Below are 14,523 nucleotides of genomic sequence, written 5' to 3'. Positions count from 1 at the left end.
GAGCGTTACAAACAAAAAATAGGTTGTCATGACAAAAGGGTATGAAATATAAAAACTTACAAAACATTACATTTACTGAAAAGATCTATTGTGCTGGGATTGAAAATAAACATTTAATTGAGTTGATATGTAGTATTGGTCACTCAGTACTGTAATATTAATGAGACAATAGTCACCGCAGTACTGCTAACATGCGCGAGTCCCTTGTTTCTTGTGGTTAATCGCAAAATTAATTTCTACAAAGTATTTAGCAGTCAAACTTTTTTGTAGTTGAGCATTGAAAACCCGTTTATAACCTGTTTTTTAATATTATTAGAGCCTTCTCAACATGAAATAACACCCCTATAGTCACCTTTATTCTCACATGACCTAATCGGAGAAAATATGCCATTTAAGACATAAATAAGACTCATGCTGGTGTGTGTTTCAATACATGTCATCTCGGTGTGTGGACAGGAAGTGACATTGGGGATTCAGACTTGAGTTTTAGCTAGTAGTACGGCCAAAAAAAGTTATTATGATTATGACAATGATTATTATTGCATCTGTTGTGAGACAAGTCAAGCCTGCAATAACTGTTGTTGAGGGCGATCAAGTGTGTAGTGACACCTAGTGGCCAGTCTGGAGTACAGTTCATCATCGTGTTTTAATGCCTTGAATAGTATTTGTATTTTAGCTGATTTATTCGTTGATATGTTTGAAAATACTTAATTTAAGCCAAGAATACATACAAAAAATGCTTAATATGCATATGTTTTTTGACTAATAATAAGCCGTATTCAACCATGAAACGTTGAATAATGAATTAATTGTTAATTAGTGACACCTAGTGGCCGCTGTGGAGTACAGTTCATCATCGTCTTGAACAGTATTTGTATTTTAGGTGATTTAATCATTTATATGTTTGAAAATACTTAATTTAAGCCAAGAATACATTTAAAAAACGTTTTTTGACTAATAATAAGCCGTATTCAACCATGAAATATTTATTAATGAAATCAATTGTTGAAAAACAAAGATTATGACACATGTTTAATGACTGTATGTCTTATTTATTTCTTAAATGGCTTATTTTCTGTCTTTTATGTCAATTATATTGTGTAACACAAGCTTAAAGGTGACAAATGGGGGTGTTATATTGGGTGTAGAGGACTCTAATAATGTTCAAATCCATATTTGGAGGTTCTTATTTAAAAGTTCTGAAAGACATGTATTAATGTCATGATTTGAATCTATGGTGACTAATAACGCAGTGGAATTGAACCAAACAGCTACAGTAGTTTAAGTCTTTGACTTAGAAGGACTAAAATGATTGAACTTAATCACCCTTTGAATGTCCTTTCCAACCTCCTCTGTCCTATTTGTGGTATTTCTAGCATGCTAGTAGCGGGCTGCTGTCTTTGTGACAGTGCAGACAAAGCGTGTAGTGTTACTACTACTTCTTCTACTGCTGCTGCGGTGGACATGAATAATGCCTCAAGCCCCCCCGGGCCACATTACACAGCAGAGATGCACGTAAAGGGACATGAGAAGAAGCGCAGCGCAGACAGCCTGTGACTAATGGAGGGGGGGGGGGGGGGGGTCAAAAAGGAGTCCACATCCACTGCCCGATCTTGGTTGGAGATAAAGGAGCGTGTCTTTAAGCCAAAGCAGGAAGTCAAAAGTATGTCAGGTTTCTCCATGCTTTGTGTCTATTTTGACTCATTTGATGTGTGTCTCCAGAGAGGAGCTCTAGATGGATGAACATCATCTGGAGGAACACCTGCCACCCTCCACAGGGAGAACACCCCCACCCCAAAAATGCAGACAATCATTTGACAGAAGCTCTCAATGGGGGACAATAAATCACATGGACGTTTTGCGGCAGGCTTCCCTCAAAAACATCCAAAAAGGCTTTTTTGGACATCCTCCTGTCTGGCGGGAGTACTTTTCTAGGCTCCACAAGCCCTATGTTGAAGACCATGATGACTGATTGGTATCTGGCAGTCCTCCTTCTTTGAGGCCCAAGTCCGCAAAGCAACTGGGGTCTCAGTATGAGAGCTTGGACTGTTTAGTTGACACTACAATCATAAAACATGACGTCTAATTGACATATGAATATAGATGTTGTGTCACGTGTTAACATACTGTAAGCCATACTTCTGTTTGCTATAAAAGCGCCAGGCAGGAATGGACAGTAAAGGTATTGTGGCGCCCTCTAGTGGCCACATTGAAACACTGTCGGCCTTTATGGTGAGTTCTGACTATTGTGTTAAAAGGCCGGTATTAACATTTCAATAAATGGCATCCAGCAAGTCTCAAGCACAGAAAATAATGATTGAATGCTAAAACAATATCATACAAAATCCGATTATCTTGAATTTCCTTTCGTGTGGTTGATTGAAAAAGTAGTCATTTTGCCAAATTGACATTGAAACAAGAAGAATCATTTAATGTCTTCCTTTGTTGTCTCCTCTTTCCAAGTCTCCAGAGGTCTGAGCCCTCGTCTTCCACAGTCTGGACACCATCTGTTTACAAACCACGGCCACAAATCCTCCCCTTCCTTCTTGCACGTTTGTCAGCTCCTGAACGTCCTACGACACAAAATAAGCTGATATCCTGGTGTAAATAACACCATGGAGTTATTTATTTCTGTATTATTATGCAAATGAATATAATTCTAATTTGGTTATTGGCTTATTTCCATGTATTCTATTCATTCTTTTGATTGTAATAAAGTGCTTAAATTAAAGCCACACTCTGTAACAGAGTGGCACACTGGCTTGTGAAAAAAAGGGGGATTAACATCTTTGTTGTTGCCATGGCGATCCCACATCACCTACTTTATTGGCCAAGTGAAGTTCATACTCAAAGACCAGGTGGGACACACACCATTAAGACTAGATAGGACAGCCCAATTCTAGTTCATGCTCAAAGACCAAGTGGGACACACACCATTAAGACCAGATAGGACAGCCAAGTCAAGTTCATACTCAAAGATCAGGTGGGACACACACTATTAAGACCAGATAGGACAGCCCAAGTCTAGTTCATGCTCAAATACCAGGTGGGACACACACCATTAAGACTAGATAGGACAGCCAAGTCAAGTTCATACTCAAAGACCAAGTGGGACACACACCATTAAGACTAGATAGGACAGCCAAGTCAAGTTCATACTCAAAGACCAGGTGGGACACACACCATTAAGACTAGATAGGACAGCCCAAGTCTAGTTTATTCTCAAAGACCAGGTGGGACACACACCATTAAGACTAGATAGGACAGCCAAGTCAAGTTCATACTCAAAGACCAGGTGGGACACACACCATTAAGACTAGATAGGACAGCCAAGTCAAGTTCATGCTCAAAGACCAGGTGGGACACACACCATTAAGACTAGATAGGACAGCCAAGTCAAGTTCATACTCAAAGACCAGGTGGGACACACACCATTAAGACTAGATAGGACAGCCAAGTCAAGTTCATACTCAAAGATCAGGTGGGACACACACCATTAAGACCAGATAGGACAGCCCAAGTCTAGTTCATGCTCAAATACCAGGTGGGACACACACCATTAAGACCAGATAGGACAGCCCAAGTCCAGTTCATTCTCAAAGACCAGATAGGACAGCTCTAGTCAGAATAGTAAACGCTAGAAGCAATTGACTTTGATAAATGAGAGATAACTGTGATACATGATCAATTGTAAATAATTATCATCATAATGCTGTTTATTATAAATAAATCATTTAGATAACATACATTTGATACAGCTCTCCTATAAAATAAAGTAAAGTTGACTTTCAACTGGGCGTTTACTTTAAATCATCAAAAAAACCCTAGTAATAATAATATGTCCAACATATATAACACGTCAAATATATTTAATATATTATGTTAATGCAATACTTGTAATGGCCACAAGATGTCACTGTCGCCAACGGTTCATATTCAAGTGTCGTTATGGAACTACAGGAGGTTCCTTTTTAAAGCCCTTTCTATATGCGATAGCATTGACATAGAGTACTTCAATATGCAGTACTTTGTGAAAGCATAGCTTGAAGCAAAACACATGACCTTAGTGATGTTGGAGGGTGTGTTCTTAGAAAAACAACAACACCCCCCTCAAAAAAACTCATAAATAGCATTTTTTCCCTTGTGGTGCTTGCCCTAAACAAAAGTTGTGTTAATATGAAGCAGTTGCTGCAGTATAGATGTGACATGTCATGTATTTTACTACCAGATGTGTACCAGCTCGTGTTGGCCTTTGATGCGCCCTCCAAATGTAATTTCTGTCTTTCATGCAACAAGAAGAGGCCCGCTGCAGGCGTTGCTCATGTGGCTTTAATATGCGCTGCAAAACTGCACAATTAATAAGCATCTTTGCTTTTGCAGAGATCTGAGCTGCGTATGTGTACTTGATCATGTGGTTAAAACACACCGAGGCTGTAAAGTGGACATGAATGTTGCTACCAGACGCTGATTGAGAAGCGCAAGGTTAGCCACTTCCTGGTCTATCTGGAGCCATATGAAGCCATTTGGGGCCATTTACTGGCCTATGTAGTATTTAGGTAAATTATTATTTTTATTCAAAATTATTAAAATTATTTGTGCAATTTACTGTTTCCACTGGACATTGTTGTTCATATTTAAACATCATCATCTATTTATTTATAAGATCATCTATTTATTCTCCACATTATTATTATTATTATTATTATTATTATTATTATTATTATTATTATTATTATTATTATTATTATTATTATTATTAACATCACCATTTTTATTATTATTATTATTATCATCATCATTATTATCATTATTATTATTATTATTAATTATACGGGAGCCAGGCAACGACATTTCTATCTATCTATCTACGTATCTATCTATCTATCTATCTATCTATCTATCTATCTATCTATCTATCTATCTATCTATCTATCTATCTATCTATCTATCTATCTATCTATCTATCTATCTATCTATCTATCTATCTATCTATCTATCTATCTGTCAAAGAATATGTGTTTTTTTTAAATTAATTACTTCAAATTGTAAATGACTAAAATAAAAAAAAACGTCAGCTGATTGGCTGATGGCCTTAATTGCTAACTCCAAGCACCTGTAGAACATCCAATGATGGGTGAGGCTTCCTGTATAAAACCAACTCACAGCCTCCGTTATTCACCTCAGCCTAACCATCCGTGTGAGTAGTTTGGGTCCTGACTGCAGAAATGGGTGAGTTCGATCCCGCTGACTGTGTTATTTTACTTACTATGTTAATATTGTGTCTTCTCTTCTTGTGTCGCCAGCCAAGAACGTCCTCATCGTGTACGCCCATCAGAGCTCCGGCTCGTTCAATGCTGCGGCCAAAGACGCTGCCGTGGAGGTTCTGACTGCTCAGGGTTGCACGGTGCAAGTGTCTGACCTCTATGCCATGAAGTTTAAAGCCTCTGCCACCCCTGAGGACATCAACGGTAATCAATCTGTGGACACTTTTACTGCAAAAAATACTTCTAAATGACACGGGTGCTTCTCACGCGTCGTCTCCATGTCATCTCTTTAGGTGAGGTCAAGAACCCTGAACACTTCCGTTATGCTGAGGAGACCAAACTGGCGTGGGAGGAAGGAAAACTGTCCGCTGATATCGTGGAGGAGCAACGTAAACTCACCCAGGCGGATCTGGTCATCTTTCAGGTATAGTCCTCAGGCCGGCAGCTTTTAGTGAAGGTGTCTAACCTGGGCTTTATTTCCAGTTCCCCATGTACTGGTTCAGCCTTCCTGCTATTCTGAAGGGCTGGATGGACCGGGTGCTCACACTTGGATATGCCTACACTGATGAAAGGAGATACAGCCAGGGGCTCTTCAAGGTGACCTTTTAATGACCTCTAAATGGCTTATTTCAACCGTCAAGCATATGTGGCACTCTTCTTCAGGACAAGAAGGTTGTGCTGTCTTTCACCACCGGCTCCCTGGAGTCCATGTTCAGTGCTGATGGCATCAACGGAGACATGAACGTCACCCTGTGGCCGCTTCAGGTATTTTCCACGTGAACATGTCATGCTGTTGACGGCTACAAACGCTAAACATGGACATCTCTGCAGAACGGCATCCTGCACTACTGCGGCTTCCAAGTGCTGGCGCCTCAGATCTTCTGGGCTCCATCTCGTGTCCCCAAAGAGGCTTGCGCCGCCATGCTGGAGGCCTGGCGTGCACGACTTCAAGGTCTCCTGGAGGAGGCCCCGCTGGCCTTCACTCCCATGGACTCCTTTGACGGAGACAAGGGCTTCCAGCTGAAGCCCGAGGTCCAGGAGAAACATGCAAACCAGGAGTTTGGCCTCACTGTGGGAACCCACCTGGGGAAGCGGGTGCCACCCAGCCAGATGAGGGCTGGAGTTTGAACTTTGGTGTCCTGTCTCTACTGAATAAAAACTGCCTCCCAAGACTGCTCTGCATCTGTTCTGAATTATTCAACGTAAGACCGTTTCTTCCAGGACCACAATCCTTCAACTCAAGTGTAGATTACCTGACTTCTTTAATGTAAGGAAATTAAAATGGCTGACAAAGTTCAAATATCAAAATCTTCCAAGATTTTTTTTTAATATAAATTATCCAGTGATTGCAAAAAACCCCAATGACCAAATGGCAGAAAAATCATCTAAATGTGGCTGAAAGAAATTTAGTTCTAAGTTGAGGCCAGCAAAGCCTTCTCTGCTGTTCCATGAAAATGCAAATTTGTTCTATTTTGTCACATAGCTGCACAGATTCCAGAATTTTTAGTCCAATCAGGGCCTTCAGTCACAAGAGTGCAGGCACATGTAACTTAAACACCAGCCAGGTTGAAGTTAATTGGTTCCAGACCGTAAGCGAATTTGTGAGACTTTATTGGAATATTTTTGTATTTAGAGCATAAACCTGTTTGACTTTCTAAATGTGTACTTTATTAGAGCCCTGTAGACATGAAATAGCACCCCTATAATCACCTTTATACATTACTCAACTGTAATGTGCAGGAATAAAAGAGTCAGCCATGGCTTTAAACATTAGCAAGCTAGCAAACTACTTGGCCTACAATGACTTTGTGCTGTTCTAAACTTAACATGGAAAGAAGTCAAAAACTTACCACTTCCACACAGAATGGGAGAACTTTTCACTCAGGTCAGACATGCCGTGACTGACTCAATGCAGTGATGGTACTCTTGTCATGTCTCAATAACCGATACTCAGAATACTACAGATGTCAGATTGGCCTCACAGGGCCAGCTAGCTGGCCTATAACATTTTCATTCTCAGAGCAAAACTGTTCTATCCATGTTATGTCCACAATGGCTGACAAATTGACATCTCCAGTGAGAAGATGTAAGGTTGTCATGTTTTATATTGAGCTGGCCAGGTTGGGTTGTGAACCTGTTGACAAAAAAAGTAGCCCCATAGCTTAGCGGCTAACAGAGGGCTAGTTTGGATCCCAGCCACCATCTTAATAAAAGTCTGCCATACCAAATGCCACCAATAACATGGCATCGCTTTATGGTGACAAATTTACCTTTGAACAAATTCCATACCAATTTGATAAAGTTTGACAGGCATCCTGCACTGCAGCATCTTAAGTACACAATTCCAAAGACCGTTGAAGGATTGTGGTCCTGGAAGAAACGGTCTTACGTTGAATAATTCAGAACAGATGCAGAGCAGTCTTGGGAGGCAGTTTTTATTCAGTAGAGACAGGACACCAAAGTTCAAACTCCAGCCCTCATCTGGCTGGGTGGCACCCGCTTCCCCAGGTGGGTTCCCACAGTGAGGCCAAACTCCTGGTTTGCATGTTTCTCCTGGACCTCGGGCTTCAGCTGGAAGCCCTTGTCTCCGTCAAAGGAGTCCATGGGAGTGAAGGCCAGCGGGGCCTCCTCCAGGAGACCTTGAAGTCGTGCACGCCAGGCCTCCAGCATGGCGGCGCAAGCCTCTTTGGGGACACGAGATGGAGCCCAGAAGATCTGAGGTGCCAGCACTTGGAAGCCGCAGTAGTGCAGGATGCCGTTCTGCAGAGATGTCCATGTTTAGCGTTTGTAGCCGTCAACAGCATGACATGTTCACGTGGAAAATACCTGAAGCGGCCACAGGGTGACGTTCATGTCTCCGTTGATGCCATCAGCACTGAACATGGACTCCAGGGAGCCGGTGGTGAAAGACAGCACAACCTTCTTGTCCTGAAGAAGAGCGCCACATATGCTTGACGGTTGAAATAAGCCATTTAGAGGTCATTAAAAGGTCACCTTGAAGAGCCCCTGGCTGTATCTCCTTTCATCAGTGTAGGCATATCCAAGTGTGAGCACCCGGTCCATCCAGCCCTTCAGAATAGCAGGAAGGCTGAACCAGTACATGGGGAACTGGAAATAAAGCCCAGGTTAGACACCTTCACTAAAAGCTGCCGGCCTGAGGACTATACCTGAAAGATGACCAGATCCGCCTGGGTGAGTTTACGTTGCTCCTCCACGATATCAGCGGACAGTTTTCCTTCCTCCCACGCCAGTTTGGTCTCCTCAGCATAACGGAAGTGTTCAGGGTTCTTGACCTCACCTAAAGAGATGACATGGAGACGACGCGTGAGAAGCACCCGTGTCATTTAGAAGTATTTTTTGCAGTAAAAGTGTCCACAGATTGATTACCGTTGATGTCCTCAGGGGTGGCAGAGGCTTTAAACTTCATGGCATAGAGGTCAGACACTTGCACCGTGCAACCCTGAGCAGTCAGAACCTCCACGGCAGCGTCTTTGGCCGCAGCATTGAACGAGCCGGAGCTCTGATGGGCGTACACGATGAGGACGTTCTTGGCTGGCGACACAAGAAGAGAAGACACAATATTAACACAAGTAAAATAACACACTAGATGGTTTGCGGTCACGCTTACCCATGTCGGAATCAGCACTCCAGTAACACGAGGATGTTATCACTGAGGTGAGCATCACAGGTTCCAGGGTGCTTTTATACAGGAAGCCTCATGAGGCCGCCGGTTGTCACACAGGTGCTAGCAATCAGCAATTAAGGCCAATTAAGGCCATCAGCCAATAAGGTGACACTCTGCATCAGGGGTATCCATTTTTTTTGATAGCATACACCCACAACCTCACAGCTAGGAGACCAGGGTTCAATTCCACCATCAGTTGCAAATGCATTTTGATGCTGTAGCTAATCATTAATGGTTTTAGGTCAATATAAGGCTTAATAAAATACAAACAATATGACTCAATTTGGGTGACCAGATGTCCTCTTTTACCAGGACATGTCCTGCTTTGACCCTTGGGAATCTCTGTGTGGAGTTTGAATGTTCTCCCCGTGGGTTTTCTCCGGGTACTCCGGTTTCCTCCCACATTCCAAAAACATGCTAGGTTAATTAGCCACTCCAAATTGTCCATAGGTATGAATGTGAGTGTGAATGGTTGTTTGTCTATATGTGTCCTGTGATTGGCTGGCCACCAGTCCAGGGTGTACCCCGCCTCTCGACCCAAGATAGCTGGAATAGGCGACAAGCGGTAGAAAATGAATGAATGAATGAGTGTAAAGGTGACTGTAGGGGTGTTATTTAAGATCTAGAGGACTCTAATAATGTTAAAAAATGTACTTAGAAGGTAATGAACGGGTTCTCGGCTGCATGGCAGTCGAGTGGTTAGCGCACAGACCTCACAGCTAGGAGGTCCAGGTGTACCAGTCCAGGGTGTACCCCGCCTCTTGCCCCAAGACAGCTGGGATAGGCTCCAGCACCGTGACCCTCGTGAGGATAAGCGGTAGAAAATGAATGAATGTTGCAATGCACGTTAACGCGCAGGCCTCACAGCTAGGAGTCCCGGGTTCAATTCCACCCTCGGTCATCTCTGTGTGGAGTTTGCATGTTCTCCCCGTGCATGCGTGGGTTTTCTCCGGGTACTCCGGTTTCCTCCCACATTCCAAAAACATGCTAGGTTAATTAGCCACTCCAAATTGTCCATAGGTATGAATGTGAGTGTGAATGGTTGTTTGTCTATATGTGCTCTGTGATTGGCTGGTGTACCCCGCCTCTCGCCTGAACACAGCTGGGATAGGCTCCAGCACCATCGCGACTCTCGTGAGGATAAGCGGTAGAAAATGAATGAATGAATGAATGCATCCACAATCCTAGCGAGGTTGAGCGCCATAGGAAATGGATGGATGGGTATCAAACTATTTTTTGACAGCTTTGAAACAAAAAAAAAATTTTCTCAGCATTGTTTCATCTAAAGTAATTAATAAATGTAACATCTTGTTACTGACAAAGCACCCAACCTGACTTAATAATACTTGCAGTGTCTTCGCTGCCTTGAGGAACACTTTAACAGCAGAGAAGAACAAAGTTTGGTCTTCAGTCAGAACCAAAAGCTGGAGGACATGGTGAACAAAGCTCTTTTGGTCCTTCAAAAAAGAAGCGCCTGTAATTCATTTTTAAGGCCTCAAGTTGAAAGCTCGAATGAGTCAACTTCATGTTAGTGCTTCACTTTGAACAAATCATCTTCACTCACCATCTGGTTTCAAGCGTCCGCTTCCTCTTTTGCAAGCAGGCAGAGAGTCTGTTTGGAAGCGGAGTGGTCCTTTCCACAACAAGTCACAATCAGTGGAAGTGTGTGGAGATGCTCGGATTTTGGTATGGAAGAAATGAGACGTGCGCTGCGTTTAAAAGCATACATATACACCGTAAACCCCAATGTTCAAAGTACTTCAATAAATGAAGTTATGCATACTCAAAGTTCTTTAAAAAGTTCTAATATCCTAATTATGTCAAGTTTATTTAACATGTTGTTCCTTTTTGAGTACTTTTAATTAATATGTTTTGATTAAATTGAGATTAAGATTAACTTAAAAACATAGTTTACATACAACTTAAGACATTTAAATGCAAATGCTCAAAATAATTAATTGGTATAACTAACTTAACATTTTCTTAAAAGTTCTACTTATAAATGTTGATTGCCAGTTGTCTTTTCAGTTCATTTAACTTTTGATTAATATGAATATGAAGAGGCTGCACGGTGGATGAGTGGTTAGCGTGCAGACCTCACAGCTAGAAGACCAGGGTTCAATTCCACCCTCGGTTGCAAATGCATTTTGATGCTGTAGCTAGTCATCAATGGCTTTAGGTCAATATCAGGCTTAATAAAATACAAAAAAATTTGACTCAATTTGGGTGACCAGATGTCCTCTTTTACCAGGACATGTCCTGCTTTGACCCTTGGGAATCTCTGTGTGGAGTTAAAAATTAAATAAAAAAAGTATATCTAATATCAACTCCAAATATTAAAACTCAGATATACTCAAATGTTTAAGTTTATGAACTAAAAAAAAATGTGGCAACTGATTGCCTCACTTTTTTCGAGTTCTGCTAACTTCTTCGGTTTTACAGTGTATCACAATTCCGTCAAAACCTTGTTGGATTTCCAATAGCCGGATTTTTGAAGTGTAGTGTTTACATGTGACGACTCGTGACCGGTCTCTGATCTATTGTCCATCTCACTCTCCCATTGTCTGCCCACTTCTCCCACCAGCCAGGCAATGCAAAGCCATTTTCTGATGCTTCAATAGCAGGAAGTGGGCACCGGCTCACCGCTCTCCGGAAAGGTTAGTCCTGCTTTTCTGGAAAACCCAAATACACACACCGAGACGCAAGAGAGCGGCATAATGGTCACGGTGATGCGTGGCGCCTTGGTCAAATTTGTTCACAATTCACTTTTGTGGGACCCTAAAATGTCTGTAGCGCTAACACGTAGCCACCTAAAGGCGGAATTGTGTCCTTTTATAGCTAATGTGAGTTAATGTGAGTGTGAATGGTTGTTTGTCTATATGTGCCCTGTGATTGGCTGGTCACCAGTCCAGGGTGGACCCCGTCTCTCGCCTGAAGACAGCTGGGATAGGCGCCAGCACCCCCGCTACCCTCGTGAGGAAAAGCGGTAGAAAATAAAAGAACGAATGAATGTCTTAAATGACTTATTTATTCTTCGTTCATCTGCTATAATGGGGCGACACAAGTGTAAAGTTGAATATAGGGGTGCTATGTCATATCTAGAGTGCTCTAATAAAGGTAAAAGAACTTATTTAGGTTGTAACTACAAAAATAGGGTTTGAATATCAGAGTCCAGGGTGGACCCCGCCTCTCGCCCGAAGACAGCTGGGATAGGCTCCAACACCCCTCGCGACCCTGGTGAGGAAAAGCGGTAGAAAATGAATGAATGAATGTTTTAAATGACTTATTTATTCTTTGTTCATCTACTATATTGGGCGACACAAGTGTAAAGTTGAATATAGGGGTGCTATTTCATATCTAGAGAGCTCTAATAAAGGTAAAAGAACTTATTTAGGTTGTAACTACAAAACTAGGGTATGAGTATCAAAGTCCAGGGTGGACCCCGCCTCTCGCCCGAAGACAGCTGGGATAGGCTCCAGCACCCCTCGCGACCCTGGTGAGGAAAAGCGGTAGAAAATAAATGAATGAATGTCTTAAATGACTTATTTATTCTTCGTTCATCTACTATATTGGGCGACACGAGTGTAAAGTTGAATATAGGGGTGCTATTTCATATCTAGAGAGCTCTAATAAAGGTAAAAGAACTTATTTAGGTTGTAACTACAAAAATAGGGTATGAGTATCAGAGTCCAGGGTGGACCCCGCCTCTCGCCCAAAGACAGCTGGGATAGGCTCCAGCACCCCCGCGACCCTCGTGAGGAATAGCGGTAGAAAATGAAAGAACGAATGAATGTCTTAAATGACTTATTTATTCTTCGTTCATCTACTATATTGGGCGACACAAGTGTAAAGTTGACTGTAGGGGTGCTATGTCATATCTAGAGAGCTCTAATAAAGGTAAAAGAACTTATTTAGGTTGTAACTACAAAAATAGGGTATGAGTATCAGAGTCCAGGGTGGACCCCGCCTCTCGCCCGAAGACAGCTGGGATAGGCTCCAGCACCCCTCGCGACCCTGGTGAGGAAAAGCGGTAGAAAATGAATGAATGAATGAATGTCTTAAATGACTTATTTATTCTTCGTTCATCTACTATATTGGGCGACACGAGTGTAAAGTTAAATATAGGGGTGCTATGTCATATCTAGAGAGCTCTAATAAAGGTAAAATAACTTATTTAGGTTGTAACTACAAAAATAGGGTTTGAATATCAGAGTCCAGGGTGGACCCCGCCTCTCGCCCGAAGACAGCTGGGATAGGCTCCAGCACCCCTTGCGACCCTGGTGAGGATAAGCGGTAGAAAATGAATGAATGAATGTCTTAAATGACTTATTTATTCTTCGTTCATCTACTATATTGGGCGACACAAGTGTAAAGTTGAATATAGGGGTGCTATGTCATATCTAGAGAGCTCTAATAAAGGTAAAATAACTTATTTAGGTTGTAACTACAAAAATAGGGTATGAGTATCAGAGTCCAGGGTGGACCCCGCCTCTCGCCCGAAGACAGCTGGGATAGGCTCCAGCACCCCCGCGACCCTTGTGAGGAAAAGCAGTAGAAAATGAATGAATGAATGAATGTCTTAAATTATTTATTTATTCTTTGTTCATCTACTATATTGGGCGACACAAGTATAAAGTTGACTATAGGGGTGTTATTTCATGTCTAGAGAGCTCTAATAAATAGACTATGAGTATCAGAGCCGTGACAGGTGGGACAGCAGCAGCGTTCAAGTGTGTGGTGTGAATTATCTCACGGCGGGATGCTGTGCCTCTTTGTCAAAACACATAAAGTTATGGCATGTCAGGCTTGTAAGAAATGCCGGCGCCTCCGTTATGGTAAATCTGAATGATGTCTGTGTAAAAGAGAGGAGACTTGAACTGGTGCTGGTGTTTGGGCAGGCTAAGGGCTAAACCGGACCACAGAGGCTGCAGCGTACGGTGTGGTTTTTCGTGGGGGGGACACTGTGCTCGGATGTCAGAGTGAATTCCTCAGTTCCGTAATGATGGCGAGCACACAATGGCCGCACTGTGACACGGCGGGGAAAAGGGGGGCATTTCAGTAAACATAAAGCGGTTCTAGGAGCCCCAAACCTTTCCTGTCGCCAATCTTAATATAACCTTGCTTCAATTTCCTCAAGCATGTTGTAATTGAGTGAGTTTTGAAACCGCGACGATGGACCGTACGGCGTAATTCACCTCATTTCTTAGCCGACCTCTGGTCTCCCCTTCAGTTTAGCATCTCAGTCACACTTTCTCCAGGCTGTGGGTCTCACTGTTTAATAGCCGGCTTGTTGTTAACCCTGTGGCATGTGACACGGACACAGAGACCCATTTAGCACGGGCCCAGAACACATCTGGCTCTGCTCGACATGATTGAATCGATTAGTCAAACCTCACCTCAATTCTAAGTGTGGAGCACTTTTAATAATCATTCATTCATTCATTCATTTTCATTCATCTTGCATTCAGAGTGCGTAGAACATTTGGATCACTTTCACATTTTGTGTGTGTTGGTCGAATTGGAGGACTGTTTTTTCCACAGAAGACAATATAACATCGCTTACCAATCTTGGTT

General features: G+C 42.4%; 2 protein-coding genes across 2 annotated transcripts; one reads left to right on the top strand and one right to left on the bottom strand.

Moving 5' to 3' along the window:
* The first annotated feature begins 5,178 nt into the window (after window positions 1–5,178).
* Window positions 5,179–6,438, top strand: LOC131135948 (ribosyldihydronicotinamide dehydrogenase [quinone]-like). Its single transcript, XM_058082381.2, has 6 exons — window positions 5,179–5,229; window positions 5,304–5,468; window positions 5,558–5,688; window positions 5,748–5,861; window positions 5,928–6,029; window positions 6,096–6,438. Exons 1-6 carry the CDS (start codon window positions 5,226–5,228, stop codon window positions 6,390–6,392), a joined length of 813 nt encoding a protein of 270 aa, XP_057938364.2. The 5' UTR covers window positions 5,179–5,225; the 3' UTR covers window positions 6,393–6,438.
* A 1,243-nt stretch (window positions 6,439–7,681) lies between these two features.
* On the bottom strand, window positions 7,682–9,002 carry LOC131135955 (ribosyldihydronicotinamide dehydrogenase [quinone]-like). The gene is made up of 6 exons (XM_058082390.2): window positions 8,893–9,002; window positions 8,652–8,816; window positions 8,432–8,562; window positions 8,259–8,372; window positions 8,091–8,192; window positions 7,682–8,024 (listed from the first exon to the last, which is right to left on the bottom strand). The coding sequence occupies exons 1-6, from the start codon at window positions 8,945–8,947 to the stop codon at window positions 7,728–7,730; spliced, it is 864 nt and encodes a 287-aa protein (XP_057938373.2). The 5' UTR covers window positions 8,948–9,002; the 3' UTR covers window positions 7,682–7,727.
* Window positions 9,003–14,523: the final 5,521 nt, after the last annotated feature.

This window comes from Doryrhamphus excisus, linkage group LG12 (assembly GCF_037039965.1).
Source record: "Doryrhamphus excisus strain RoL-2023G ecotype Guam linkage group LG12, RoL_Dexc_Guam_v1.1, whole genome shotgun sequence".
Taxonomy (NCBI): Eukaryota; Metazoa; Chordata; class Actinopteri; order Syngnathiformes; family Syngnathidae; genus Doryrhamphus; species Doryrhamphus excisus.
Note: the sequence above shows the minus strand (reverse complement) of the source record. Positions and strands in the feature narration are given on the sequence as shown.